This window comes from Maniola hyperantus, chromosome 2 (assembly GCF_902806685.2).
Source record: "Maniola hyperantus chromosome 2, iAphHyp1.2, whole genome shotgun sequence".
NCBI lineage: Eukaryota > Metazoa > Arthropoda > Insecta > Lepidoptera > Nymphalidae > Maniola > Maniola hyperantus.
Genome location: NC_048537.1, coordinates 5,569,431 through 5,597,159, shown reverse-complemented (window position 1 = coordinate 5,597,159; position 27,729 = coordinate 5,569,431). Strand labels below are relative to the sequence as shown.

The following is a 27,729-nucleotide window of genomic DNA, read 5'->3' as shown; positions in this document are numbered from 1 at the left end:
TTGTAGTGGTTTTGGAAGTCGGTTTATTTAATATATTTTTTATAACTTTTAAGTATAAGTAGACAATGGGGCCGATTCTCTTGTACACAATCTCTAAACTAAACCAAAATAACAGATCTAAATCTAGTGCTATCCTTTTCTGCAGGAAAAATTATGAAAGGGATAGCAATAGATTTAGACGTATCATTTTAGTTTAGTTTAGAGATTGTGTACAACGGAATTAGCCTCATTGTGGCTAATTCCTTTGTACACAATCTCTAAACTAAACTAAAATATCACGTCTAAATCTATTGCTATCCCTTTCATAATGTTGCTTGCGGAAAAGGAAAGCACTAGATTTAGACCTGTTAATTTAGTTTAGTTTAGAGATTGTGTACTAGAGAATCGGCCCCATTGCTTGGTTCTTAAAATATCAATTCACCAGCAAAATTTTCCAAATCGACGTGACTTAGGAGTTCAGTACCTTGCAGCATCAGGATTGAAGAATTCGGACTTGGAGTTCAATAGCAAAGTCTATGCTTGGCATTTACAATAATATTTCACCAAGAACTGTTCCTGAATCTCTATAGCTTAGGAGTGCTGTATCATCAGGTTTGTGGAGTTCGGACTTGGAGTGTAATCATGAAGCCCCGAATACCCACAGTTTAGGAGTTCAGCACCTTGCAGCATCAGGATTGAGGAGTTGGGATCAAAAGTTCAATAATGTACCTAAAATAATATTGCACCATTCGCAGTTCCTGAATCACTATAGTTTAGGAGTGCTGTACCCTGCATCATTAGGGTTGAGGAGTTGGGACTTGGAATCCAAGCATGAAGTCGTTGTTTGGTACCTACCTACAATATTAATTCACTATGAACACTTCCTGAATCTTGATAACTTAGACGGACAGTAACCCTGCAGCATCAAGATTAAGGAGTTGGATCCAGAATTATGTATGGGACCACCAATAAAACTTCCTCTGTTGATTAAAATAAATTTGCTAATCGGTCCAGAGATCTCGAAAAAATTGGTGTGGGTACTTACATACATTTAAAAAAACGGGCCGAGAACCTCTCTAAAAGAGGGGCAATGCACGCACAACAGACGGAAATGTTTAAGTGCGGAAACCAGTCCAGAGCGAGGAAGAAGAAGAAGAAGAAGAAGCCACGCTGACACCGCGTGCCACTTTGTGGCTAATTTGATGGCGCCCTTCCTGGTCTGAGGTTTCGGGGTTAAAAAACCAACCGAGTGCTAAATTGATGTCTAAAGATATAAAACTAAGACTTCATATTCAATCTCTTTCGTCATCTCATAACCCTTCCCACCATGTCCAACTGACAGTCCAGTAATAAAAAGTGACGCCTTAAGATTTAACGAAAATTGAATCTCTTGAGGAAAATATGAATCCATAAGTTTATGAAAGGCACCGGCAACTCAACTAAAGCCATAAAACAGACGATTTTATTGGCCTTAGCCCATGGAGTTTAGAAAATGGCCTGTCGTGTAATAAATCACACGAAGACACTGGAGGAAGACCTATGAAAGGACCGAAGACTGAAGTACCTATACTAAAGAAAACCTTGACCTAAGATGCTCTATTCAAATGTCCTTATTATTCCTTTTCTTGTATATGTATTAAAGCCTGAAACACACAACGCGCGACGACATTATGGTATGACGTGAACAGCAAGGCAGGCCATCATACTCAACGCGCGTATAAGCATGTTGTACTACCTACCAGTAATAGGTACAAGAAATACTTAGTATGAAGCACTTCGAATTGCAGCGGCAGCACGACTGTAGGCTGCTCTCACACGAGCTTCGCGGTGTCAACGCTTTTATACAGTTCCTTGTAGGTATATATAGGTGCAAGACAAACAGACCAAGTCGAGGCGCTTGATAACACCACGTCAGTTTGCTCTGGTGAAGAAGAAGTTACTTCTAAACGCTGCGCTGGGCACGTTGCCATCGCACCGCGCTGCGGTCAGCGGTGCGATGGCGACGGCGCGATCTATTTGTTTCAGCCTTAAGATAATAAAGAGTACTACAACGTTGAGAATATCCCAGGACAAAACTTAAGCGACCATAAATAATACTCGCTGAACAGAGTCGACTAATGAATTACGATGGTGGAGAGTGCAGGCCGCATAATAGGGTCGAGTCGAGCCCGTAGCTAGGCGAGAAATCGGATTTTTGTACCTCTATTCCCTCCCTCAAACAGATACCAACAGTTATCTATATCTATACTATTATAATATAGAGGTAATGTCGTAAAGTTTGTTTGTAGGGGGTAATCTTTAGAACTACTGAACCGATTTTAAAAAATCTTTCACCAGTAGAAAGCTACATTATTCCTGAGTGACATAGGCTATACGGGATTTTTAAAAACCTAAATCTACGCAGGCGAAGCCGCGGAGATCAGCTAGTTGTCCCATAAAAAGGACTCTAGTCTTCTTCTTCTTTCTACTTTGTGACTGTCCAGGTCCTTGAATTCCATTGTCAAATCCATTGTGATCGCCATCTTTAAAGTTCCTTGCCAATAGTTGTGGCCGCGGTACAGCAATACTTTCCCGACTGGAAAATAAATTAGAGTAGCTTCCTTGGGGTGTACCTAAGATGTGATTCTCTAGGTGGATGCTACGTTTATATATATTAGAGTGGGAATGTAGCAGATTATGTGCACCGCAGGCAAGCCAACCTTTAGACTTCGATTTATCATTTAATTTAGTGGTACGAAGTAAGAGGCGACAGCGGGGGTATTCCGTCGCGCATTGATTCGTCAGTTAATGTGTTGACATTTCGTATCGCCGGCTAAAGCTAGAACTCTTTAACGCGCGATTAGCATTGCAATACATGCTGGACTTATACTTATGGCGATAAAGGCTCGATAAGAATATCTTCGAGCCTTTTTCGCCAACATCTCACTGGTTGGCTCTCTTTGGAGTCAGAGTTAAATAAACCTACTCATACGAGCACAATTCAAAGTCGCACACACGGTTCACCATTGCGAAACCCGTCATGCTACACTCGTGCTATAAGTATAAAGTAAAAGAAAAAATAAAATATTATTTTGCAATCACACACGTGCAATAAAGCCTTGGGTAAATACAACGCGCGACGGTAGCGATGCCCAACACGACTCCCAAAAATTTTAACATAAGCAACTTTACGAAGGCGTTCACATTACGGAGTGTATATAAGAGCTGCTGCGCTATTGCCATCCCGCTATGCATTGTGATGTCACAATTCCTTGATATAGTCGGCGCGGCGTCAGGTAAAAAGAACCTTGAACTTACGCAGTGAGTTATTTATTGTTCTATATGATGGTAGGTAGATATTAGGTAGGTACACCGCGCTATTGGTTGACCTATTATACTGTTGCCGTCACGCGTTGTATTTGTCACAAAAATTATACATATTATGTATAAAATACAACAACCAACACACATTATAATTTCTATATGTTTCATTTGTAGATAACATAACTTGTTTGGCAACCCTCCTGAAGGTTTGGACTTTGGATACCTACGAGAATATCACCGTGGTCAAAAGAGTTCAACGCGTACTTATATGTTTTTCCATCATTTTTGTTTATTTTTTATTTATAAGAAAAATTGTTTTCAAATGAAAAATATGTATCTTTTGGATAGTTGGAGTGAGTGGAATTTTTGAAAATCGGTGAGGGGGTAAAACTTTCAAAAATCCCAAAACACGTATATTCCACCTAAAAGTTTTATGCGGATTCTGGATCTTTCCAAAAAAAAAAATTCTTTCTTCTTTGAAAAACTTTAATAGTAGTATTATTAAAGTTTTTCAAAACTAAGAAGACGCTATTTAAGTACTGAAAGTTTTCTCGAATAACTTGAATCTTACTGAGTTAAACTAGGTTAAATCCCAAAAAGTGTGTTTTCATGGTAATCATAAAGAATGCTTCATACCTACTTAGTTGATCGTGAAAATGTTTCATGCAAAACATCTTGCATCGTTGTATAAAAATAATGTAATACAACGTTGACTCTCTACTTCAGTTATGTAGAGAGTCAACGACACTCTTTCTCAAGTCATCGCCGTCATCATATTTAGCTAGCTATAAATAATATTTAAAATTTCACACAACCGCGCTACCTCTAGATGGGTACCTACTAAATGTAGGTATTTCAACACGGAATTTTAATTACTCGTTTACATTTTGTTGCAAGTTATATTATTATGCAATATATTATATTATTAGGAAATGTGTATGACATCAGTAGAGTGAGTCGGGTGGGTAAAGTCACATCAATGTTGACTGTGGTTACATTTTTAGTAAGTATACTTAAATAATATGCGTTGCGTTGATTCTTGTGGCAAATCTTTCGGATGCCGTTGCGGTCAGCGCATATTAAGAGGCTCCGAGAACTCTAAAGAACGTGCGCCGGTGCCTCTCTGACGCGACACATCCTGGGGGATGTACCCACACTTAGTAAAGTGCCTATCGTGCTCCACTTTTTTATCGCCTAACACATAATAATGTTACGTTAGTGTACAGGTAGTGCGAGTAGGTCATGTTCTTCATTCTAATTACACACACAATTTTGTGTGCCTGTAGGACAAAAGGAATAGGTACACGTTATCGAATTATTTTATTCGAAACTTTATACCCGTAACAAAATACGCGTCCTTGTAAAAAGTACCGAATTTCTTTACCTAAGCACCTTTTAACAAGCCTTTTGAGAGCCTGAGGTATCTACCTGAGAAAAAAACGAATTTGGCACCAATGACTGACAGGTAATCAAAACCTTTCAGGCCACTAAAATGGACATAATATAATATGTAGGTTCAAGTAATACGCTGGAAATAGTGTTTAATACATAAATAAATAATAGTTATTTTTTGTGCTGATTCAAAACTCCCCACCGATTGTACCGGGAATTAAAATTGACACTAATTGTAAAAAAATTAAAATATGGTCTTCGTGTTGATATCAAATATTGTTTCATCACTTTGAGTACGCTTATTGACGCTCACTGCTGGCGAAAATCACGTTGCTTCAAAAACAGAGCGGCAATCGCAAGTCCAGCGTACTTGTATTAATAGATATCAGTGTTTCGGACGCTTCTGATTTTTAGCGCTGTGAAATCTGACACTCAGTGAGAGAAAAATAAACGAAACTGGATGAAATCACGCGAAAAAAACCAAAACGAGCGTTTTTAGGTTATTTTTTTCTGCTTTTCAAACTGGTGGTAACTATGTGATAATGTCATTACCAAAAGACAAACTTTCAGATTATTAAAAAAATCCTGTAATGTAACCCACTTGAAGTAAAAAATTCTGTATATTTTGGGATGTTAAGTTTAATACGCGTTTCCGTTATTTCAAGAACAAAACTGTGACATGTTGTGGTTAGTCATCCACTAGCAATAAAACTTGCAGATGTCAACTCTGGGAAGTTACTTTGGACTTTATAAAAACTCGCAGAAAGCTAATCTCTGCAAGTTTTAATAACGAAACTTGTATACAACGTTAGTTTTAGTATACGCAAACCCTGAAAGCAGTTTGTTCAGAATCAATAACAGAATTGATTAAAAATACTTTAAAAGCCTGCAAGTTTGGATACCTAGTTGAATGACCGCATGCACCAGCTGATTCGAACCGTGTTAGCGGGAGCGCGCACAATCGACGTTAGCCGTCTCGTTCGCTCACAGCCGTTCACTTAGGGTGACCATGTTTTTGCGATTACAATGACTCAACACAACAAGCTTACAACTTCGTGAATTTTCATTAAATATTCTTGAAATTTTGTACAAACATTCTGTATGTAACAATATTCGACAAGCGTTTCAGTTTTTGCGTTAACTAAAACTAACGTTGTCTAAATTGACTTGGTGCGTGTGTGGTCAGGTCACATATGACTTGTCAGACTTCTAGTTTTATTGCTAGTGAATCTTGCTATACACTAAGAACTAAGAAATATGTACCTACGTAGCTACATACCATTGATGTTGGAATCCCCCTCTACTTGATGAAGCATGTGGGCGGGGTAGGCGAGCCGCGGATATGAGCAAACGCTCATATCAAAGTCTTTTGAGCACATTACTATGGGCCATTTTTGCCCAATTGTCACCGTGATTAGAGCTGCCGTACAAAACTCGAAAAGATGCCGAGTTTTACTGTAATTATAAGTCGTATGCGAAATAAAAATGTGAGTCCGGGTAAATAAAGGAATTTCTTTCGTCCATAAGATAAAAATCTACTAAAATATTTGTAGATCGAGGCATAATCTCGAAAAATTATGTCGGTTGACAATTTTAAGAGCGTTCATACACAACTACCGATTTTTTTTAGGAATTATTCATGTGCGAAGTGCTACAGATATTAGGAGTAATAACGAATAAAAAGGTTGAAATATTTAAGAACAAGCGTTTATTAAAGATCTATTGCTAATGAATTATTAATTTTATTGAAAAATAATATTCCTATCAAATCCTTATTCTTTTAAGAAACAAAGCATTCTCTGGTTATTTCTAACAAAGACATTTATTTCTAACATACAAAAACTACAGTGATATCAAAACTCAGTCTTTCACACAGTAAATACTCAAAGCCCCGTTTGTTTTAGTGGTTTACTAAAACATCGGAAACACACGAGTATCTCGTAATGCCTACAATAAGAGAAGATATACATAGCAATGCTAAGAAACATAAGGCCAAGCTATCCATACGAATACGTCCATACGGATACGTATGGATAGCTACGGATTATCGCTGCGGTCGGGAAAAAAAGATGGCCAGCAAACAAAACAAATTCATATAAAAATTTCCTTCATTTTCAAACAAACAATGAACTTGTGAAGTGGTCCCACGCGTCAACGCTCTTAATTTTGGGCTTGCGTGTGTCGATAATTTTATCGATAGTGTATTTTTGTTAATAAAGGCTAAACATCTTGTAGCACCTATTGTTATAAAAAAGTTTAAGTACTATAGCATAATTTTTAGTAGGTAGTAATACAACAAAAGTAGATCTATTTATATAATAAGACTTCCTCCGGCCTGACTGACAGACTGATCTATTTACTATCTAGTCTATCAATATACTTATATAAAGTCTATCAATCCGCACATGGCTAGCGTGGTAGACTACGACCAAACCCTTCTCACTCTGAGAAAAGACCCGTGCTCTGCAGAGAGCCGGCGATGGATTGATCATGATGATGATGATGGACAACAATAGATTGCATATTTTATACTTTGCCAAAAGAAGACAGGTATATCATGGATTGACTAGGTATTCTACAGAATGACTGAATTATAGACATTTCCGGTACCATTATTGAATTTGAAATCTTAAGAACAGGATCTCGGCTGAAGTGAGAAGATTGGTAACTTAGGTAGGTACAGACTGATATTTAACATACCTACATATAAGTCGAGTTGAGAACCTTTTTTTCGAAAGTCAGTTAGAAATCGTCATGTATGTAAATAAATTTAAACAATGCAATACCATCTCTAACTGCCCTTTAAGATAGCCAATAATTATGACGTATTGATAAATATTATCGACATCGACTGCCAATTGTTACACATCACTATTTGTCAGTGGCTTGTGTATTGCCAGTGACGTACAAAAATTTTCACAATAATTGAATTAATTATTTTTAAAGTGATTGCTTCGAGCGACATGTACTTTATATAGTGAAACATGTTTTTCAGATGTTTGCACAATAAGCACAATAATTATCAACGCTTGGAACATGGTATTAAGAACTGAAAATATTTATTGTGCAAATTTTTATCATAGCTGGCAATACAATACTTGAATGGTACTTCAAAATCAACCCTACCGCTAAGAATATACAGACGATTTTTGCTTGTAAATTTTTGGCCAATAGTAGATTCGCGATGGCTGTGTGCTGAATACGCGATTCTTTAAGATAGTGTGCGAAGTGGCTCGCTCGGTTTTCATACAAAAGTAACTTCATCAGCGTTCTATAGTATTTATTATTCTAGGCTACATACACACCGATAATATTGTGGTCGATCGCTCAGCTTTAACCTAAGGCACCTGTCGACTGCCTGTTTATCTTTTACCCTTGTTTACATCACTTTTACGACAACTTTATTGCATAAGACTAATAATTATTATTGCTGATAAGTAGGTAAGTATCAAATATTTTTCTCACTTCACATTACTTTTCTTCCCAACCTTTTCGATCCCGTTCCTTCAGTTCTAAACAATTTAGGCTGTTATTAAACAGACTTCCAAAAAAGAGGAGGTTCTCCATTCAGCGCACTTTTTTTATGATGTAAGTAATCTAAACAAAAAAAATCTTTTTTTTCCTTAAAGCCAGACTCGTAGATATTCGCAACCTTATCAACTTTTCAAATTATTTTACAATACCTACTTTCATTCGAGGCGCTCGGCGTATCTAGTGTATATCGCATTCCATTCCTTTATCGCGAATCCCTGATTCGCAAAGAACTACATTATAAACATATTCATTTTGTAAATTAAGACCCACGAAGGTCGTGCTTTACGTCCAAAGTCAATAAAACCTGTCCAGATAATGGGAAAAGATGACCGCAAACCTCTTTCTTGCTGCACTAATTTATCAAAACTTCTTGGCATTTCTTCATCTCGGGTTTCAGATAGGCACTTACGATTTATAAGGACAATGGGCATATTGTATTATGTTAGGTAGAAGCCTCTATGAATGATCACGAAGCTGTCTCAAATATGTCTGTCATAAAATTTTAAGATAGTATTTTCCAAAGGTTTTCCAAAGGAATATAGGATGAAAATAGTTTTTAATTTAGAAAAGAAAGAAGTCTCTTTTTAAAAAAAGTACTTAAAGTTACAATTACAACATATGTACATAATATTAAGTACCAATTTATGCAAGAGTTTAATAGAAGATTATTTTCTATTAGGTAGGTATATTATTATTGCTTGGTTTGCTAGGTATAGGTAGATATTTATATCAACAGTTATTGTATAAAGGCATTCTTGAAGGTAACGACGCTGTATGATACGCTATCGACGATTTGTTGTAATGAAATGACATGACGTGATATAAGAGACTGCATTCCAGCGGCGTAGGGACAGTTGCTCGAGAGGAGTCGTGTCATTGAACCGACCTGTGGCGAATTGCTACGCTTCCGCAACAGACGGCAAATAAAATCAATTAGTGTAGCCGACGCCGTTAGTTCGACCTAACCACGCGGACATTATGGGAAAATGCGCCAACAATCAACAAAGCGAATCTAAAGCACCGATGATAATAAGCCTACGACGTGGACGCAGCAATAATAAACTTAAGAGTGCTCTCCATTGTCGCTCCAAGCACAGCGAGAGCGCATGCTATTCTAATCAACATTTAAGCGCAGAACATACTCTAGATTAAGATAGAAGTTGTCTCAACAACGCAAATCAACGTTTGGTATTACGTTATTATTTTGAAAACCAATCAATATTTAAAAAGAAAACATAACATTATTGAAATTATCACTCAGCAAAGTTTGCCTTTAGTTTTGCAATTTTATTGGTTTTACATTGTTTAATTACGCACGAAGCTGCTTCAAAATTCGGCCTATGCAAAATACATATAATTTTATTTATTATTGTCAGGCATAAATAATGAAGAGATAAATCGATATTTAGCTTAGTTTTAGATCCAGAACAACAAATAATAGAATATGGAATCGGCAGCGTTTGGATGGAGAACCATGAAGCGTAACTGCAAACTGTAGAATGGGAAGAGACAATTCCTTGAGTCATGCCAAAGTTATTATTACTGACTTACATAGCTTGTGATTCAACACTTCTATAAATATAGGCTAGGCACGTGTGATAATTCCAAAGGATGGTGTTTAATGAAGATGGCCACGTCATTTTATTGGCACCACGTCGCTGACACCGGATAAGCGTTGCGAGCGGCCGATTGTCTCGCGCCCATCATAAATAACTCGCCCTGTGTCCGGTGTCGCCTAGGAATACAGAGTTGTCGCTGCCTGGCGAATCCTGACAGCAAGCGCTATCCCGATATCCTAATCAACTCTCGGCGAGCTCCATTTAGTGTTTGTTTATGTCGTTAGACAAAGACAAGTATAATATAAGGACGAATGGGAAACGACTACCCGTGATTGAGCGCCCCCTCCCTTGCTGCTCGCAGGAAGCAGCCTCCGCGTCGAGCATACGGATGAGCGAAACGTGCGCCACGCACCGGACTCCGGGAGATGTTCAACTATCCACAACGATTTTATCGCATTTTATAAATCTTCATTACTATCCTCACTTCGGATTTCTTTTGAACCAAAAAAGGAGTGATCTATTGTTATACATTTTAATTAATTAAACCAGTATCCCGAGCTCGGTTTAGACCCACCCGGGCTATTAAATCAAAGGCAGAAACAATGGACATAATATGATATAAATAGCTGGTACGAATATAATATGGTAGTTTTTCTTTGGTCTCTTTTATTGGGCAATCGTTATGTGAGGGGTGCATAGGGGCGGGTTGGGATCGTGCGGGCCGAGGTACGCTGAGGGCCGATAGCATCGCCTCGGCGCGGTCTATAAATAGATGGCAGGCAGACCCTTGAACCAGCCTCGGTCATCACTACACGTCTCAAAGGGCTACAACTGTATATTTTTAACATACCAAAGACTATCTTAGTCGCGGATTGCTTTTGTGTTATTGTTTTTCGTACGCTCTCAATATTTTTAAATGTGCCTACAAGTTACAATCCAGCCTCGTTTAAAGAATATTCATAGCCACCATATTCTTCAAAGATGAAATCGTAGAGGATTAAACGGTCGTACTTAATTGTGACAAATGTTTGATTTTAATCGCGTTCCATGCAGCCCTGATTGTTTTTTTCGAACGTAACAATGTGCATAAAACATGGTGGAGCGGGCGTAGTTTCTCGCTCGTTCGCTTTCGTTTGCGCATGCAGGCGACCGCGACGGTTATTTTTTTCCCTGATTAGAGTACCTAAAAGATGCGCAACCGGTCGGCGAGCAAAAGCCGCTGCCAGAGAAGGACGCGCGCCTCCTGCGCAGAGTCGAGGACCTGCGCCCGCGCCGCGCCGCCGCCCGCTAATGATGTCCTTTCTCTGAACCGCTCCTAATTGGACGTAAGCTCTGCTCCATCATCAGGAGAAAAAACTGCCACGTCAAGACACATACCGTGATACTGTTAATGGTGCGTACCGACTCTTCAAACGCGAAAACTATCCAGTTTTCGCGTTTGAAGAGTCGGTACGCTATACAACATCAAGTTTACGAATTGTTGTTATTGCAATGAAATGCATGCGCATGCCAAGAATTCTTCTCTTCAGAGAAATATGTAATTTGTTACTCTTTTTCTTAATTTGTGTATTCTGTCGTCACGTCAAATTTTCGCTCTATAAAGCCGGAAAATTATAATTTTACACCTAAATTTTCATTAAAATAACCGGGTAGGTAGGGGTATATGACCTTCCAGTTGAACTGGAGAAAATCGTGATACAAAATTAGTGTTTATGTCCTAACCGAGTAACACATACCTGATCGTATCTTAACAAACTGTTATGAATATTATAATGCTAGATCCGGAACGAACACAATGATATTTTGGATTCCTGAAAAACCGAAATACGATTTCCCTTCTCAAAAATTATACCTACATATAGTAGTAGGCAGATGGTTATTATATTGTATAGTAATGTCCCGCAAAAAGCCCTCAATCGACTGAATGTAGTTAAGAGTATGTTAAATAATATTTCTTAGTAATTATTAAATATTCACATTCTCTGTTAGTTACATAAAATATAATAACTATTTCAAATTATCGTAATCATAGAATAAACTAAAACGGACGTCCAACGTCATAAACGTCACATTTCACGTCGTGAAAAGCTCCCGTATTATGCTCATGGCGAGTTTTGGCCATTGATAATACTGATTTGATAAGTTGGCTATATACGCTTATCTTAGGTATATTTATTATGTCTTTATAATCGCTATTTTAATCATGTGCCCAGTGCCGTAATTTTACGGTAATATCACACGAGTAAAAGATTAATTTGTACGTGCGTGTATTTCATTTCTGTGATCAAGTGGGCGTAAGGTACACCTGCTGTATGAGATTTGAGTCTCCAGTAATATGACATCTCTCTGGTTAAAGGCGTCGAATATAATTTGCCAACAGGTGACTTGTCCGCTCATCTGCGTGGTTAAGTCATAAAAAAGACAAGGATCTATTATCGTACAGACAATTTCAAAAATAAATAATGAATAGGTAAAAGTATCCAAGATTGATCACCGTCATATTAGGACCTTTATCTATTACTAGCGTATGCTCGCGACTTCGTCCACGTGGACTACACCAATCCCTATTTCACCCCCTTAGGGTTTGAATTTTCAAAAATCCTTTCTTAGCGGATGCCTCCGTCATAATAGCTATCTGCATGCCAAATTTCAGCCCGATCCGTCTAGTAGTTTGAGCTTTGCGTACCTTTTCCTTTTATATATATTTAGATATGCCATAGAAACCATATACGCATGGAAACCATGGCATGTTATTTGTAGCTCCGTAATACTTGATTGAAACTGAAACTGTCGGATATAGAAAATAAAAAATGACCGAAACTGTTACATAGTCGTATATAACATGAGATGGACTATTTTCATATAACCCATTAGCTACTTTACTTAAAGTAGCCTGTGAAAATCGCGAAGCAAAATCGCACAAAATTTGAAATTTTGCGAGAACATGTTCATTAAACCGAGCTAAAGACGCTAAAGAGCGTGCGAGTGTGAACATTCGCATTGCTTCGTTTCTAACAAGAAAATCTGGTTTAATGTTGCAAAAGGACATTAAATTACGAAAAATGAATTTTTGCACTTGCAAAGTGTAAGAATGATACTTATTAAGTGATAAAATTGAAAAATTACTTTTCGTGACAAATCCCCTGTGAAATCACTATAAAGAAAAAATGTATAGAAGTAATAAATATTTAAAAGCAGCAATAAAGCCCGCCTCTGTCCGCGACTTTGCCCGCGTGTATTCAGGTTTTCAAAAAATCCTATAAGAACTCTTTCATTTGCCGGGATAAAAGAAGCCTATGTTCGTTTTCAGAATTCAAGCTCTCTTCAAAATCGATTCAACGGATGTTCCTTTAAAAATCTCGTGGAAACTCTTTGATTTTCCGGGACGAAAAGTAGCCTATGTCGGTCCCCGGAATGCAAGTATCTTTATGCCTTGTTAAAATAGGTTTAGCGGATGGATCGTGAAAAGCTAGCAAACAGACAGATAGGTCGACACACTTTTGCATTAATATAATATTAGTATCGATGCAATGTTATGAATAATTGCGGACAAGGGCGGAGTAAATAAATAAATAAAGTAAATAAAAGTTTATTCAGCTCACAATATCCCAGAGAAACAAAATATATAAACCAAATGTTAAAAATTACAAAATTAAAACTAGGTAAACTTAAAGCTACAAAGGACAAACAAGGACACATTTTGAGGTTTGATCTATTTTCTTTTATTTTATTTTTGTAGATCGTGAATCGTGATACATCCAGAATTGAAACTGACAAAATAATGTTCTACCAAATCCAGATTTGAAAATCTCATATCCCCAACTAACAAACCATCGAAATGCGATTATGTCAGAAACACGTACCAGCAAGAATTACCCTGTAATAACAGACGGGAATACAGTGGATTGTCGTAGATTGCAACGCACTGAATCTAGCTGTAAATAATGACACAATTGGAGACCTTACTCTTTCTTAATCAAGGCACAGATAATGAAAGCCCTTACGGTATAACGCACTTCCTTTCCCACAGATTATTGCACCATAGACCTACCTATAGCATGAGCCCAAGGAAACATAATAAATTAATGAAAACTAAAATCTTTTATCATAATGTACTATAGATCATACAACTTTAAACACGTGGATTTAGAATTAGAAATATTTTTAAAAATCTCGTGGGAACTCTTTGATTTTCCGGGAAATATAGCCCATATCCGTTCCCAAGGTGCAAGCTATCTCTGTACCTTTTGTCAAAACCAATTGAACTCATGGGCCGTAAAAAGTTAGCAGACAGACAGACACACTATCGCTTTTATAATAATATTAGTATGGATTCATAATAATTCATCACTGGAAAAACATTATTTTGAGGAATCTGATGTGGACTAGTTGTGACTTGTGAAGTAATATATAAGTCAATGCTTGTGACACAAAAAGTAAACAAACAAAAAAGGTGGTGTGCGGTCACCTTAAATATAGGACCCATCTTTTATTATAAAATAGATATATAAGCTAACTTGCATATACATACTTTAAGGGACCCATGCTGCGAGAATGCAAAACAGAAGACTTGCTGACTTACATACATGCAGCTTTATCGCACTTTATTTATTGCTGGCCACTCTATTTGGATTATTCCGATTGCTGTGCTAATAAAATGTATGCCTCGCTTATATTTTTAACACGGGTAGATTTTTATCGGATGACTTGCCTTTACCCGTGACTTTGTTTGCGTGTGAATTTTTAGAAATCCTGTTGGAACCCTTTATTTTCCCAGGATGAAAAGTAACCCTAGTCACTGTCTATCTGTCCGTCTGCTAGCTTTTCGCGGTCCATCCGTTTAAACGATTTTGACGAAAAGTAAGTAACCTACAGATATAGCTTGCATCCTAAGGACATGGGCTAATTTTTGTCCCGGAAAATCTTAAGAGTTTCCAAGGAAAGTAAAAAAAAACGTAAATCCACATTCCACATGCTCTAAGTCGCGGGCATTAGGTATATTATGTTGGTTACGGAGACAGCTTGCATCCCGTATACGGATATAGGCTACTTATCTCGGAAAATCAAGAAGAATAATATGATTTTTTTAAAACTGAAATTCACGCGAACGAAGTCGTGGTTATCATCTTGTCTATTATAATATAGACTACTTACATACAAACATGGATTGCGACTATGTTTTTAATAAGAGATAATAACAAAATTATTAGGTAGGTGTACATGTACGAAGACTCTAGATTCTAGAACCTACTCGTTCCTACGTGGTGTGCCAATCATTTAATTTAATAGCGTGTCATATCAAATTGCCCTCAGAGCTTTCTTGGTCGCACGTAAACCTTATATGATCGTGAATCAATTATCATTTTATTAAACTTTTATAACCGTGCGATCGTGTCACGCATGTAATGAAATAATCACACCGATATTATATGTATTATTATAAGGACTATAGATACTATACCTCATATACCTCATTTAGGTATCTATTTTGTTGAAAGTTTATTTTTGGGCCATAGCAGACATAGATTAAGAAAATTAGTTACTTTCGAAAACTAGATGCCGCGTTTGAAATTTGAACGCGCCATTCCGTAGCTATACAATTTCTGAAAATCAGGTTGCAGCGATCATGTTGATTTTCGGAATCTCGATACCAATTTTGACTTGAAATCACTTACCACCAGGTGACATTGCAGTCAAGGGCTAACTTGTATCTGAATAAAAATAAATAAAAAACCACTTCCAAATACCTACTAAAACTAGCAATTTCAATGTCACTAACTATTTCAAAGTCGTCAAAACGCAACGCAGCATCATTTGCATAATGCATTTTCAAAATCACTGATGCTAAGAGTATCGTGTGTGTTAGGTGGTTAGAGCCCTTAGATATCGATAGGTGAAGGGTGATGACTGTAGACATGGCTAGTATCATTTCCGCTCGCAGTTGTATCACTATGGTCTGAACTCTGAAGTACGAATGCTAGCCAAGTGGGGGATATTATAGGAAACCCGCCCGAGCAGCAGCGTTACCCCAATTCCACAAGCTGGTTTCGGAGATGGACCTAGGCCAGTGTAGGGGCCACTGTGGGGTTGGCTGTGGGGTCACCACTGTGAGGTGACCTACTGTGGGGTTGGGTCTTCACTACTGTGGGGGATGTCTTGAGGGTTTTTAAATCACACCCTACTGACACAAAACATTTAGATAGATTTACTCCACACCACAATGACTGAACCGATTTGGTTGGGAATGGAAATAGCTTATCCTATGCTACTTTTATCCCGGATAAAATGGGACTACCTCTGAAGTATGACCTAACAAACAAAAAAAAAGAATTATTAAATTCGGTTCATAATTGACGGATACAGTCGAATTGAGGACCTCCTCCTTTTTTTGAGGTCGGTTAAAAATCAAAGAGTTCCCGCAGGTTCTCCAAAAACTTATAACCACGCGGAAAAAGCAGCGGACATCATCTATTATTATTATTAAACTAGCTGATCCGCCCCGGCTTCGCTCGGGTGGAGTTTAGAAAATTGAGGAGGAGGTTGAATTGAATTTTTCTCTCCGTAAGAACCATCCTCGTACTTCAAGGAATATTATAAAAAAAGAATTAGCGAAATCGGTTCAGCTGTTCTTGAGATTTGCGATGAGCAACACATTTAGTGATTCATTTTTATATTATAGAAGATAGAAAAAATAAAATTGAGAATAATGTTAGTGGGTATACGATATCTATCGAAATCAAACCTGGTGGTAGTTATTTAGCATTCGTGCGGCTGCGCCTGCGTCAAAGATACGCTTGCCAGTCAATGATTAAGTTGTCCCGGGTTTCCTTTCTAATTGGATGGAGCTGTACAGAGTACCGATAAGCAATCGTTTGGAAAAGCCAAAAAAAAAAACCTAAGTATAAGGCAGGCGTGCCAGCGACTATAAACAGATAAACAAATAAAAATGTACCTACCACACTGCTATCACTTGTTCTCCTTTTTATTCAACGAGAAGTAAGGGTCTTTACGCACTGTATCCGTTCCGAATTCGAGAATTCTCAATTCGAAATATAAGTAGTAATTAGGGGTTGCGACTAGATCTGAATATCGTTCAGATTCGGATCAGATGCAGTGCCTAAAGAGCCTTGGCGTTTGACAGCCGTATTCCCCGATGCTAAATGACGATAAAGTTCGTATAAAATGACTCCTCACGCGCCATTTTTTCACCTATGGGTCATGTCAAAAGTACGGTTCACCTTTAAAATAAGGACTAAAATCGTACTCTTGATATGAAATTGAACAAATTCCGAAATTGATTCACATGTTGAACCCAGGACCTCCTACTTTTCGGCCCATCGGTACACATCACTACGATAGGGAAATCAAAATAAATTACCATAGGTAACATGGGCTACTTGATACCGCTTATTAAAAATGCTAATTACCAACATTAAATTAATAACAGATAAAATCGATCAACCGATCGGAAAATTAATTTACATTTTATGGGTACATACTTAGATACCTAAATACTGATAAATGGTAATATTTATTCATCCTGTACCTACTCGGCTATTAATTGAAATGGATAGCTGAAAGCTTGTAATAGTTTATGTGACAAGTCTTTTCATATTATGTATAGAGTAGGTACCTATAGGTATAGATAGAAGATAAGGCGCAGTGACAAGATTCTATTTTAAAAATCAATTTATTATTTGTTACTATTTAACCAAGTAGAAATCCAAACTTCTCTTAAAAGTGGCTCTTCAAACTCTCCTTGTCAAAATAAAGGTTTCTTGGTAGTGCGCGAACACGAACACACGAACATAGTGTGGCTCTCATTTAGATACTAACCAATCAAACTCAATGAAATTTTGTAGATACGATCTATGAGCTGATATCTATGTCTATGTATTTAGCTTCCCAGATTTCCGTTAAACTATTCAGTTTCAAAGTTACACGGTTAAAGAATTTACATATTTTAAATCTTTGAGCCCGTTAATTGATTTTAAAACTACAAGTTCGATTATTATAGGACAACTAAATGATGACCGCGGCTTCATTCCGCGTGGATGTAGTTAGGGTTTTTTTTCAAAATCCAGCGGAAACTCTTTGATATTCCGGTTTAAAAAGCCATTCCAAATTTCAGCTAAATCGGTTCAGTCATTGTAGCGTGAACAAGTTACGAACGTTCAAACTCTCACATTTATATATTACTAATATAATCAATGATTTTAACCACAAATGTATCTTTCTAAGTAGCTATAATTAGCCTATATAACTATTTATAGACCCTTTAATAAATACTCAATAATATTTTGATTTTCATATCAAACACGCACTACGTGTAACAGCGCTAAAAATAAATCTTTCTAATGAATTCTACGTCGCAAGTCGCGGCTCGTAACCCGATATAGCTTAGCCAATAATATGTTTAGTTCCTAAGCTTCATTGCGTCCCTAACTAGTCTGATATTGAAATGACGATACCGACTCAACCTACGGGCTTGTCACTTCACTGAACGCGTCCACGGCACTTATCGTTATAAAGATATACTGGGCTTCCTGGTAATCTATAGCTAAGTGATTAAAGTACATGTCTGTAAGTAACGCAGGCTCTATTCAAACCTCGAGGCAGAACTAAAGCCTGTCTCATTCTAAACGGGGTTTTAAAGCTAAGACCTACCACGCTTCTCGCTGACACACGATTCTGCAAGTTTTTTAGGGTTCCGTACCTTAAAATAAGAAGAATAAGAATAAGAATAATTTATTTTGAATTTTGAATTTTGAATTTTGAATTTAGACACAAGAAACGAGTTTCCTACCCTCTGCACTAGGAAAACCCTGTATTGCAGAAGGCAGTTACAAGTTTTCTAAAACTAAGGACTTAATATTATATTATATCTAATATTATAAAGGAACTCTAAAGGAATTATAAAAGGAAAAAATGAAAAAGGAACCCTTATAGGATCACTTCGTTGTCTGTCTGTTTGTCTGTCCGTCTGTCTGTCGTGTCTGTCACGCAAACCTATACGGTAGGTACTTCCCGTTAACCTAGAATCATGAAATTTGGCAGGTAGTTAGGTCTCATAGCACACGTAAAGAAATAAATCCGAAAACCCCGAATTTGTGGTTACATCTCACACAAAAAAATTAAAATGTGTTAATGAGCAAATAATTAGTATTTTCAATTTTCAAAGTAAAATAATTATACCAATTGTTATCATATCAAAAGACTTTACCTGTATATTCTGAAACAGATTTTTATTTATTTTTATGCATAATAGTTTTTGATTTATCGTGCAAAATGTCGAAAAAAATACCTTAGTACGGGACCCTCAGTGCGCGAGTCTGACTCGCACTTGGTCGGGCTTGTCAAGCTAATATAATATTGCTCTGAGGTTTTCCGACGCCGAGTTTTTTCACGCAACCATACGGAACGTAAAAATCATAATAATTCACTAAAATGTCGGCCACGTGCATTAGCGATCTGCGGGACTTATGAGGGGTTTTATAATGCGCTTATTTAGGAATTACGATTAGGAACTCCACCGTGTTTAACCATGTTCACCATTAACCCATCACCGGCTCACTACTAAGCACAGGTCTCTTCTCAGAATGCGAAGTGTTTGGCCATAGTAGGTACACCACGCAGACCAAGTGCACACACACACCTTTCACACACCTTTGAGAACCCTGTGGAGAACTCTCAGGCATGTAGATTTCCTCACGATGTTTTCCTTCACCGTTAAAGCAAGTGATATTTAATTGCTTAAAACGCACATGACTTCGAAAAAGTAGAGGGCGTGCCCGGAATCGAACCCACGGACCCACCAACTAGGAGGTTATCGTCTTATAAGTCTTAACCACTAGTCTATCACCGCTTTTGTACTTTTAATATATTTGAAACTAGCTTATGCTTGCGACTTCGTCCGCGTGGACTACACGAATTTCAAACCCCTATTTCATCTCCTTAGGGATCGAATTTTTAAAAATCCTCTCTTAGCGGATGCTTACGTCAAATTTCCCGATCTGTCTAGTAGTTTGAGCTGTGCGTTGATAGATCAGTCAGTCAGTCAGTCACCTTTTCCTTTTATATAATAATATATTAGAATATATTAAGTATAATACATATAATGCCTGTGTTGTTCCAGCCATCGCTGCGGCTTAACTAATGAAGATTTAAATCGACGCTGGTGCAAGCCGAGCTCCGTTTTGCATCCTTCTATTTACCATACCAAGGTAATTACACCAAGAATTTTCGCTCATTAGTGATTAAAGTAAGACAATTCTATTTACGAGCTAATTTTATACGGGTACCAAACATCCAGATAAATAAAAATAAAGACATTGACTAATCGGTGTGGCTATTTCAAGATATAGGTATTCCTTAACAGGGCGTTTCGTTTATTATTAAAGAGGATCGAAAACTAAACTTCACACACCTTTGAGAACATTATGGAGAACTCGCAGGCATGCAGGTTTCCTCGCGATGTTTTCTCACCGTAAACGCACATAACTCCGACAAGGTAGAGTTGCGTGCCCGGGCTCAAACCCCAGACCGTCCGAATAGAAGGCCGACATTTTTAGTAATAATAGGTACATTAATAGCAATAATACTGCCTCACGATTCACGAACGTTCGTTGGTTTCCTAACTAGGGCGCGACAGAATATCTGATTGTGTCTGAAAACACCGCGAGATGCTAGGTACCGTGCAGCTACTTCTTTGTTTTGACTTTTGAGTTAGACACACCACCACTACGTGCGGACAGCCTAGTCACTAGTGTGACCTTGCGCGGCACCTTGCCCATTGTGGACATGCCTCGACCACGGCAAAAGCTCATTCCTTGGTCGAAGTAGTGCGGGCCGACGCGACGGCCGGCCGAGGAAAATGCAAATCATTGAAAAAATAAACTATGTACCTAGGTAGTAGGAAACTGCTTAAAAATGTATGCCTATCTATGCTAAACTTTGTCTCTTTCCACTTAAGGGCCTAATAGAATATTTAGTACGCGTTTGGAAGAAACCGCCGTTAGTGTACTGCGACTACCACGGCCACTCGCGCAAAAAGAATGTTTTCTTTTATGGATGCGCCGGCGCCGAGAGCTGGTGCAGCAACGACCGGCTGGTGCCCGACGAACCTGTTAAATACCTTGTAAGTTGCGAAAATAGCTTCGATAGATCAGGTCCGTAATCGGGATTAATTTTTTAAAGGTGTTGGTTTTTTAAATCATTTTAATTGATGATCATGATATTAAGAGCTCTCATATATTATATTGTATTTTATTATCATTATTATTATCATTGTTTTAAACAAAATAATGTTAATGATATTATTATTTTTTGTCAGAATAGTCGATGTGATAAAATACTTACCATACGATAAATTTATATTGTTGCCTGTAAGAAAGCTATTTGAATTATACTATATTTTTATCTTTTCTATTAAGTTGATACTTACTAAAAAGAACACCTAATCATCAACTTTAATTTCATACATAGGTAGGTAACCTTCACCACTTGAGAGGACCAACCAGGTTTCCACTCGCGACGGCTCTGTCACTAAGCACTATTTCTAACTTCTACAGTACCTACAGGATTGTACAAAGATCGTTAGTTAAGACTTTTTCCTTTTTCCCGACTAGCTGTTCCTGTAATTCCGTTACTTCATCTATGGATGACAAAACAAGAAAGATCGAAGTTACAGCTTGTTGACACAAATATTTTAACCGGATAACATTTTACAAGGGTGTTGAAAAAACTACGCAAATGTGCCAATGTGTGATACCTGATAAGTTTATTTAAGTCCCTATCCCTACTAGGTATAGTCTTAGTAGGTAGGTATGAGAAACGAGCTGAGATAAATTTTAAGAATGACCTTCACTCATCTGATAACTTAGATGTAATGTGTTTTTTATGAATCTTATCGATCTAAATAGCGGTGGTGTATAACTACCTATTATTTGTATCTTAATTGAAGCTGTAATTACATTTCTTTATACAAATAACGAGCAAATGAGCTTCAGGCGTATTACGTACTTTCCTGATGTTATCTAAGTAATTAGGATCACCGCTAATGAGCACCTGACGAGCCACCAATGAGTTGCTCCCAAACTAGGATTCCGTATGTGGATACGTAGGTATAGCCAGTCGGAACGAATGAGTCTTATCGACTCAGCTTTTTAGCTGGGCAGCGAATATTGTTGCCCATACAAACGAGAGCAAGGCAGCACAAAAATTTACGAAAGAAGCTTCGCTTCCGTTTTTATTTCGTTCTTATTTCTTATCTGTTTACTAGATGTTGCCAGCTCTCATGCATCGGATATCGCCAGCATTCGCGCTGGGCTCGTGTTCGTTTCGCGTCGAACGTGAACGCGAAAGCACAGCCCGCGTCACGGTGTGGCGTCATTTGGGAGTCACCAGATCCTATACAATGGAGGCCTCATTCTGCGGTTTCGATCGGGGGCCTTTTAAGGTAATTGGCACCCTATATGGTGCTTTACCACCAAGGTCATACTAGGATGCGTGGCAAGGGGTATTGTAAAACCACTTTAAAGCTCGCCAATATAATATGGTTGCTACATTTTCATAGCTCAGCTCATTAAAAACTTTTTTAGAAAAACTGAAAAGAAAGAAAAACTAAGCGATATTATACCTACTACCTAAACACAATCCAATAACGAATAACCATTTGCCTTATACTTGTAAATTTAGTATTTTTCAAACCCGCAATGTAGAGCTAAAACTGGAGGTCAATGCTGCCTACGACGCAGCATTGACCGCGCGGTACTTGTCTTTGCTACGAAACGTGCGTCACCTCTAACGTCATTATTCAGATGTTTTATTTGCAATACATTGCGAACATTTCGGAAATACAGGTTTTTATTTCGCGTTGTTTTTTTTTTGTAGTATTTTATCAGTATCATGACGCATGGCAGATTTTTAAATTCAAGCCTATTTATATTGTCTTGGTGAGATGAGGAATATGTAAATAAGTAGGTAGTAGGTATGCTTTCACTTAAATACAAGGAATTCGGTCAAAAAAATGTGTGTAGCCCGAGACCTAAAAGTCCAAAAAGTTTTTGCTCCTACTGAAGTGAAAACCGATTGGGAATCTATTTTTATTTTTTCTTACTTAAGAAAATCAGCTTAAAATAATATATCACAGCCGCCCTTCCCTCAAATCAGGTTTAAGTCGCCTACGCTTACCTACGTCACCTCACGTAATTTATTGCGTCCAGGGATTCCATCTGAATACTCAGCACCTCCAGAGCGTGGGCAGCGACTTTTGCGAGGCCCTCAACGGTCTCGGCGATAACGCCAACGGTGTTGACATACAGTTCACTAAGGATCTTAACGGGTGAGTTTTAAATAGGTACCTACCTACCTATCGACTGTGAACTGGCAACATGTCCTATCTCCAATTTTTGACGATTTCACCCTATACTATCTCGTACTCCGCAGTGTCACAGTTCAAGACAGTTTTCAACTATTTGATAGAGGTGTACAGTTGTACACTAACGGATGCATACGTTAGTGAAAATGAAAATGATAAAAATAAAGTGATTGTAGTATACTACAATCACTTTATTTTTGTCATTTTCATTTTCATTTTCATTTAGCTGGAGGAAACAAATTTATTCCTTCATCCTGTAAAGATGTTAAACTGAGATAGTAGGTATTGCCTCATCAAAATGGTTATCGCAGATTATTCATTTTCTCGATAAAAAAGCTGATACAATGTTGCTATTTTAATGATGAGAGCTCGTGTTTATGAGGAATATTTTTAAAATTCAATAAGGCATAAATAAAAACTTGACTTTAACAATTTTTAATACCTAATAGCACAAGTAGTCAATCCAACAGCTCTACGCGCCGGCGCCGTTTATATTAAAATCCATAAGTACCTACTAGTATCCTAAGTAATATTACAAAATGCGAAAATGTCTGTCTCAACCACTGAATCAATCTTGACGAAAAGCATAGAGATAGTTCGCATCCTCGAGAAAATTCTATTTTAAAAACCACAAACGAAATCGCGGACATCAGCTAGTTTTATAAATAACGAAGCCGATAAGCCATGGAAGGGGTCTAGGAAAAACCGGGTACAAACAACACTTTGTATTGGAATAGGTATAGGCATGTGAAACTTTCGACTATAATATTATGATTAGATATAATATTATGTACCTACCTATGTCAATGCATATTGTTTTTTAGGAATTAAGTATAAAGTTTCAAAAAAAATAAGTAAGCGAATGTACTTTCGATTTGTTAAGTTGAATAAGTTGGGTCTAAAAACTAGGAAACGGTGAAGTTAAAATAGAGACCTAATTTTGACCATGAGAGGCATATTTGACTCAGTTACCTCTAGTTATATGGATCCAAGACATGGTCGCTAACTATGGGCCTCATAAGAAAGCTCAGAGTCACTCAGCGGGCGATGGAGAGAGCTATGCTTAGAGTTTCTCTACGTGATCAAATCAGAAATGAGGAGATCCGTAGGAGAACTTGAGTAACCGACATAGCTCAACACAGCTCAAGTGGCGTGTAGAAGTCCCTACAAGACCTATGTCCAGCAGTGGACGTCTATTGGTTGATGACCTCTAGTTAAAAAAATACTGTTCATAATTATGTAGGTACGGAACCCCAACAGGGCGAGGCCCGACTCGCAATTGGTCGGTTTTTTTCTTTACAACTCGGTTACAATATTCGTGACAAAAGCCTGGACCACTTTTCTGCGCGGTGTCCAGTGGCCTCAAAAGTTACTCTCATGGGAACGGTCCCATAAAGACCCGTGTTAATATAAGTTGCGGAGACTAGCCAGTTGCCTGCGAGTTGTCACTGCGCAGCAACTCGCTGAGTCGCTCGGGAGTTCGGCATACTACGTGCACATACACTGGGATACGGCAACTTCTATAATATAAACTACAGATTCTTACGGCTCGCGCGCTGCGACTGTTCGCGCCTTACGGATGATGATTGAGAAAGGGCATTATTAACTAGCCTTTTAGCTACTTATCTTCCTTCTATAGACAGACGCATGCGGTGTTTAGATCATTGGACAATGCGTCAGGTTACTTTCGACCCACCATGTTTAGTACGTGGTCTCCCCTACCTACCTATTATAACAATGTAGCCATAAAAGATAGTTATAAAAATAAAATAAATAAAAATCTTTTTTATTCGAATAAACTTTTACAAGTACTTTCAAATAGTCGGATGCATCTACCACTGGTTCGGAATGCCTTTCCCGAAGAAGAACCAGCAAGAAACTCGGCGGTTGCTCTTTTCAAATATTTGATAAGTTCATAATAATAACTAGGTACGTGTGTACCTTCACTTATAATGAGCTTGTTATAGCATTTTTATCATTCGTCCTCCAGTAATAATTCTTACCCATAACGAGTCTAATTAATTATTATTTGATTGACAGAAATATCGTTGAAATTCATTTAACCGGTGCAGAAGAAAACAGGCAAGTGGTGTACATATGGGATTTTAAACCCTACACCTACAGCATGTTGTAAACTTGTAACAAACCCGTTTGAGTTTTATTTTCATTAACCATGTTGCACGTTTAAAATTTTCCAATTAGCTTTACAGGCCTTTTATATAATTTTTGCCTTCTGAAGCGATTTGGATGGCTGGAGTGACAGACGGATACGTTTTAATGCAGAAACCTGTCCAGAAGAAAGAAGGCATTTTCACATGGCGACATTTTATCGCGCACGCATTGCGTTTCAGTTGTGTTTGACGCACTCCAACTACACGTAAATATTATGTCGCTGTGAACAAAGACACTAAATAGGCATAGATTTAGATACGCGCCATTTTCAGCCACTGTAACATCCAATTTATTCTAAGTATATAGGTACCCTACTTTTTGTAATAGGTACGTACCTACGTAACGTATAAAAAGCATGTTTTTACTAACTTTCAATAATGTTTGCAGTTGCAAAGTTGCAAGTTGCAAAGAGTGGTTTTTCTTGGACTTTCAAATTCTGGACCCTTTTCAAATGTTAACTTTTAAGGTTTTTATTAATTAATGTTATTATTAGAAACATAACTTAATACTTGTATTTCTTTACAGTGAAATAGCAGTAGACAGCGAACCTGCCTCCGGATCAGACAGCGTTCTGAAAACTGACTCTGATGAAGATTTCGACTAAAGTCGTCGTAGTAAGCTTAAGCGTTTCACTAGGATTTACCTAATTACGAATATCAAATCAGCCTTCAATTGTTCAATTAGATAAAATGGCCTTACTTAAAATGTTATTATAGGTTGTTCAGGCTGAACGCACTCTGATAGACAAACTCCGCTAGCATGCTTGAGTAGATTATTAACCATGGATAATTTATTATTTATTAATTAATTATTATCGATCTTACCGAATTTAAATAGAGTTGAAAATTGTATGTAAGATATTCATCTTATTTTTTCAATTTCAAACATTAAGTACATATTTGAATTTAATAAGGAAAATATAAATACCGTCATTTTTGCGCACGATTTCGTTCGCGTGGTTTCGGGTTTTCAAAAATCTGTAGGGTGTCGCTGTATCCTCCTCAAGCTTTGTTCAATCTTTCTTTTGAAGCCACTCGAGTAGTTGAGGGGTAGAGAAGAAACAACTAAGAACTGATAGACAAAATACTTATGTGGATATGTTATTATGTTAGAAGAGTGTTCGAGCATGCAAGCGCGGATTTTATCGCTCAGTATGCGCTGATCCTTATCCATAACTGCCATTACTTGTAAGTCTTCTAAAATTTAACTTAGTAAATTAAATCAACTCTGTTCTAATACTTTCATAGAATTAAAATCAGAATTATTTTTTAACACTTAATGTTTACATAAGTATTTTTTTTAAATATATTATTTTCAAAATGATCGTAATGACTGTGATTATGTTTATTTATAGGTTTTGTTTGTTGTGATATTAAAATTTACTTTGTGTCTTGTGATCTCAGTAACTAATTAAACTATGGAAACGATAATATTTGTATTATTTTATTTTAATAAACTAGCTGATTCCTGCGACTTCGTCCGCGTGGATTTACGTTTTTTTTAAATCCCGCGAGAACTCTTTGATTTTTCGGGATTGTTGTCGTTGCTTGGTACCTACAATATGAATTCACTATGAACACTTCCTGAATCTTGATAACTCAGGCGGGCAGTAACCCTGCAGCATCAGGATTATGGAGTTGAATCCAGAATTTTTTATGTGACCCCGACGTAAACTTTTTTGTTGATTTAAAAAAAAAATTTGCAAATCGGTCCAGAAACCTCGAAAAAATCGATGTAGAAAAAAGAACCACCTCCTTTTTGACAGTCGGTTAAAAACCGATGACCTTGAAATATTTACGGAACAATCTTTAAAATATCCCCTTTCTAACAAAAAAAGAATGAATGAAATCGGACTACGCGTTAATGAATTACAACTCAGTATACATTGTAACTTTCGTCCCCTCTCCTACGGGAACCATGCTGAATTTCGGGATAAAAAGTATCCTATATTCTTCCTCATAGTATGACCTCAAATCGTACCAAGTTTCATTGGAATCCATTCAGTAGTTTCAGCGTGATGCGCGGCCGTGATACAGACAGACAGACAGACAGACAGATAGACAGACAGACAGACAAAAATGAAAAAATTACAGTTTTGGATTCAGTATCGATTATAGAGTGCCCTCGAAAAAAAAATTTCAAAATATCTTCAATGTACAGAATTTGACCTGTTACAGTTTTATTATAAGTATATTGAACAATCTTTAAAATATCCCCTTTCTAACAAAAAAAGAATGAATGAAATCGGACTACGCGTTAATGAATTACAACTCGGTATACATTTTAACTTTCGTCCCCTCTCCTACGGGAACCATGCTGAATTTCGGGATAAAAAGTATCCTATATTCTTCCTCATGGTATGACCTCAAATCGTACCAAGTTTCATTGGAATCCATTCAGTAGTTTCAGCGT

At 37.4% G+C, this 27,729-nt stretch overlaps 1 protein-coding gene across 10 annotated transcripts in view; it reads left to right on the top strand.

The window, feature by feature from the left end:
• The window catches only part of LOC117993521 (cytosolic carboxypeptidase 1-like), a 101,996-nt gene extending 75,247 nt beyond the window's left edge, over nt 1-26,749 (top strand). For 8 of the 10 annotated variants that reach the window (XM_069503017.1, XM_069503016.1, XM_034981332.2 and 5 more), the window contains 6 exons: nt 19,903-19,990; nt 20,740-20,904; nt 22,048-22,224; nt 22,991-23,109; nt 25,186-25,227; nt 25,843-26,749. In XM_069503017.1, the coding sequence (XP_069359118.1) occupies nt 19,903-19,990; nt 20,740-20,904; nt 22,048-22,224; nt 22,991-23,109; nt 25,186-25,227; nt 25,843-25,921 (670 nt within the window). In that variant the 3' untranslated portion in view covers nt 25,922-26,749. The remainder of the gene's footprint in view (nt 1-19,902; nt 19,991-20,739; nt 20,905-22,047; nt 22,225-22,990; nt 23,110-25,185; nt 25,228-25,842) is intronic. The other 2 variants (XM_034981325.2, XM_069503009.1) reach the window with 1 other exon arrangement.
• The last annotated feature ends 980 nt before the right edge of the window (nt 26,750-27,729 follow it).